This window comes from Phalaenopsis equestris, unplaced genomic scaffold (genome assembly GCF_001263595.1).
Source record: "Phalaenopsis equestris unplaced genomic scaffold, ASM126359v1 Scaffold208783, whole genome shotgun sequence".
Taxonomy (NCBI): Eukaryota; Viridiplantae; Streptophyta; class Magnoliopsida; order Asparagales; family Orchidaceae; genus Phalaenopsis; species Phalaenopsis equestris.
In genome coordinates, this window is record NW_018228012.1 from 2,659 (window position 1) to 6,858 (window position 4,200).

At 40.1% G+C, this 4,200-nt stretch overlaps 1 protein-coding gene across 1 annotated transcript; it reads left to right on the forward strand.

Annotated features, from left to right (window-relative positions):
- The first annotated feature begins 204 nt into the window (after positions 1-204).
- On the forward strand, positions 205-1,571 carry LOC110036575 (thiamine phosphate phosphatase-like protein). Its single transcript, XM_020741051.1, has 4 exons — positions 205-425; positions 505-626; positions 696-897; positions 987-1,571. The coding sequence occupies exons 1-4, from the start codon at positions 288-290 to the stop codon at positions 1,344-1,346; spliced, it is 822 nt and encodes a 273-aa protein (XP_020596710.1). The 5' UTR covers positions 205-287; the 3' UTR covers positions 1,347-1,571.
- The last annotated feature ends 2,629 nt before the right edge of the window (positions 1,572-4,200 follow it).

The window sequence follows — 4,200 nt, forward strand, 5'->3', positions numbered from 1 at the left end:
AGCAGCCTCCCCGTGCATTAAGCCTCCCCTGCAGCCGCACCACCCAAACAATGCGGCACGCATCCGCTACACGCAGAGAAGCCATTCTCCACCTCCGAACCGTTCCCGCTGCAGAATCTAATTCAATTTTTCCCGTCTCTCTCTCAGCATCTTCTAACCTCCCTTCTTCATATACTCGAATATTCCAATTCTCTCTCCACAATCTCACGCTATAAAGAGCAGCCGCGCAGCCAAACCATTCACCAAATTCTCAACATTTTCCTCCTCTTTCTCATCCGGCGACGAAGATGGCCGCAGCAGTGATAATCTTCGACTTTGACAAGACGATCATCGACTGCGACAGCGATAACTGGCTCATCGACGAGCTCGGCGCTACGCCGCTCTTCGAATCCCTTCTTCCCACCATGCCCTGGAACACCCTCATGGTTTTCCCTCCTCATATTCGATTCAAAATTTCTCTTTTTTTAATTCGCCCAATGTGCCAATTCTTCTCCCCTGTTTCAGGACCGCATCATGATGGAGCTGCACGCACAGGGCAAGACAATCGATGACTTCGCCGAGGTTCTCAAAAGGGCGCCACTTGACCGCCACGTGGCTTCCGCCATCAAATTCGCTCACGCGCTAGGGTACCTCGCCTCCCATCTTCTCCCCCCAATCCCTTCTTTTTCTCCAATTAATCTCTAGGGTATTTTCAGATGCGATCTGAGGATCGTGAGCGACGCCAATGTTTTCTACATTGAGACGATCCTCAAGCACCACGGGCTTGTCGGATGCTTCACCGAGATCAACACAAACCCCAGCTACGTCGACGCTGAAGGCCGACTCCGAATCTCTCCCTACCATGATTTCACCAGCTCCTCCCATGGATGCCCCCTTTGCCCCCCAAATATGTGCAAGGTAAACTCATACATCCCGCCATCAATGTCAATTCTTTGCTAATTCATATCCTCGATTATAAAGTCGCCAGCTTTGGCCGCATCTTGCAGAGCAAAATCATGGAGCGGATTCGCGCCGAGGGGAAGAAGAAGATCATCTACTTAGGCGATGGCAAAGGCGACTACTGCCCATCTCTGCGGCTCGGCGAAAGTGATTTCGTGATGCCGAGGAAGAACTATCCTCTATGGGATCTGATCCAGAGCGATCCCGGTCTGCTCAAGGCTGAGGTGCATGAATGGAGTAATGGTGAGGAGCTGGAGAGGGTTCTTCTTCATCTCATCAGGTTCTCGGAATTCTTAGACAGCAATGGCAGCGCGACCGCACAGCTTCTATCAGGTGACTGTAAAATGGTGTCCATGCCGGGGAAGTCCCCTGAGCCCCTCCCCAAGGTCTTGCCTGTTCTTCTGTAGATCCGGTTGGTCATTTTATGTTTGTTGAAAGGTGAAAGGGAATTTTAAAGCGGTCAAAAGGACCAGTTTGAATTCACGCTTCACTAATTTATCTATGATAATAATTGTATTAGTGGTGTATTACAATTGTTGAGTTATATGTGATGATTGTCCAACCACAGAAGGTGTATTTCAATAATGACTTTGTGGTTAAATTTATATGTAGGAAAGAGTAGTTTTGTTCAATGAAATACTGATTTTAATTAATAAAAATATGAATTTCCTTTTTTTTTTTGGTTGCCAGTGTTTTTGGAGTATATTGTTACTACTTTTATGATGAGTTCATGATTGGTAAATTACTTGTGCAACTGAAGATTTAATAATGTCGAAATTATTTTTTAAGAGTTATTTTAATGTGTTATAATAATTTAATTTAATAATATGGTAAAAAAGAGTCCAGATATAAATTATGTTTGGATAGCACAAAAAAAAAAAATTGTAATATTATACTCATTGTATATGTATTGTACTCGTCGTTTTGTGATGTGCCTGGATATATTCTACATCCAGCCTCTGTAATATTTTTTGTAATGACAGTACATTCTCTTAGTAATGTTACACTTATATGGAAAAATGAAATAAATCAGATAACATAACATTTAAGATGTCTCAAATCACTGGCAACATTGCAGGAATAAATTTCCAACTTACAACGGATTAAGCCCAATCAAATAAGCTTGAAAAACAATGCAAAAAGTAATTATTAAGACCATCCATTTACAAAGATCGAAAAGCTCGTCCTGATCCGTTCATTTCACCTCTAAAAGATTATAATAATATGTCAGGATTTCCTGCTTCAGAGCAAGAAAGAGTTTGATAATAATAATAATAATAAAAAGAATTGGAAGACTTACAGTTCCAATTCTTATGTATTTATATATCTAACACAAATTTCAATTTTTACATACATCCCACAGACCTGGACATTAGGCGGGTGGCCTGATGGACTCGCCATAAGCCCGCTTAGAATGAACATATATGACTAAGAAAAAATAAAAATTTAATTGGCTTAGTGTATGTTTGGGGCAGCTGTAGTTGCGCTGCCCAGAAAACTACTGTGGGGAAGCTGCCTGTTTGTTTGTTGCAGTTGTGTGAAAATAGCTGTGGGTCAACTGTTTCTGAAAAAAAAAAAACCATCATGCCAATGTGTTGTATTTATGTATATAACAGAAGATAAAATGATTTTTTATATTAAATAAATAATTTTTTGAAGCAATAAATTAACATTAATTAAAAATTAATTAGTTTTATTAATTTAAACAACGGGTATGTTTGTCAAATAATTTAAAATTTAAAAAAATGTTTGTAAAATAACTAATTAATCATTAAATAATAATATATAATTTCATCTCATTATGATTTATTTGAAAATAGATGAATTAATCATTAATTATTAATAAATTAAATCAAGATAAATATGATTTCAATTCCTTAATGAATTATCTAAGCAGAACTTGCAAAAACCAATTGAACTATGGGCCCAACAATGCCATATTCAGAATTAAAAAGTTTAGTTTAGGCAATAAGCCAACATTCTTGTTTGTGAAAAATTGAGCAGCAATACAAAACAAGTTTTTCCAAGTTCAACACCCCCATATGCACAAGCTGATAAAGAAGGATAAATCGTGAAGAAAAATGAATGCTCAACTTGTATAACTCGTTCAATCTGACATAGCATTATATTCATCATATGCAATGTTAGCACAAACATTACCCTAGGGTGCTGCGACTTCGAGCGGTTTCGGGAACAGCGAAAGGCAATGCGGCTTTGAGCAGTTTCGGGAACGGCGGGAACGGCGGGAGGCTTCATGGGAGCAGCGGCGTGCTAGTGCAGAAAAATCCCTCCGCGAGGTTTCGGGAACGCTGGGGTGTTGCGGCTTCGAGCGGGGGCAATGAGGGAAATGATAATTGCGAATGCGGGGCACGGGGTCGATCCCGCAGCCCTCACTCTGCATCCTTTAGCGGCGGCAGGCCACAAACGCTGCGCGAAAGTGGAAAAAAATAAAGGAGTGTAGCGGTTTGGGGCCGCGCTGCTTGTAAAAAGAGGCCCCAAACGAACCCTCAATCCTGCCTGAGCCCGCTTTGACTTAGTCAAAGCTTGAATAAGCCCGACCCATGCCAAGCTCGGCTCAGCTAATGGCCAACTCTACTAAGTATAGCTCAGCTCAGCTAATGGCCAAATCTACTAATTATAGTTAACGATTGCAAGCTTTCGAGACCATTAATTCTCTTTTTTAAAATCATATTCGATACTTTGGCAAGAATTTGAAAAATATATCTCATATATTAAACCACATTACTTTATTCGAAAAGTAGTATTGCTTCAATCCTCTTGTGATATCTGGGATTAAATCAATGGATTTGAAGTTTTAGAGCCTTCTTTGGAAAGCATGAGTGCTCCTGTATTTACACACAAAATTGGACTTCTTCATCTTGTCCACTCTTCATAAAGTAGGAATAATTACATAAATAGCAATGAACAATGTTTCTATATACAAAACTAACGCATACATATCGAAATAACAGTACGTAACATATGAAAAATCACATTTTTTTGAAAGTCACAGGAGGCCCGTGGGCCGACCATTCATTTAGTGGGTGGGCCTAGATATGACATTCAAAATAAAAATCAGGCTCAAGCCCATCTCGAGCTCACTTTGACTGATCGGAGCACGAATAAGTCAGGCCCATGCAAACCCGGAAGCCCAATACCCACGTCTCCCACCTTACCTATGTATGAACAGGTGTTATTTTTGATGTTTTGTGAAATACTTGGCTGGCATAAATGTAAAAAGTAAAATTTAGATGTTAAATA

Bases quoted from the DNA above. Each gene is read 5' to 3' on its own strand.
- LOC110036575 (XM_020741051.1), top strand. From the start codon at position 288: ATGGCCGCAGCAGTGATAATCTTCGACTTTGACAAGACGATCATCGAC. The intron at 426-504 runs GTTTTCCCTCCT...CCCCTGTTTCAG, and splicing joins TGCCCTGGAACACCCTCATG to GACCGCATCATGATGGAGCT. The intron at 898-986 runs GTAAACTCATAC...CGCATCTTGCAG, and splicing joins GCCCCCCAAATATGTGCAAG to AGCAAAATCATGGAGCGGAT.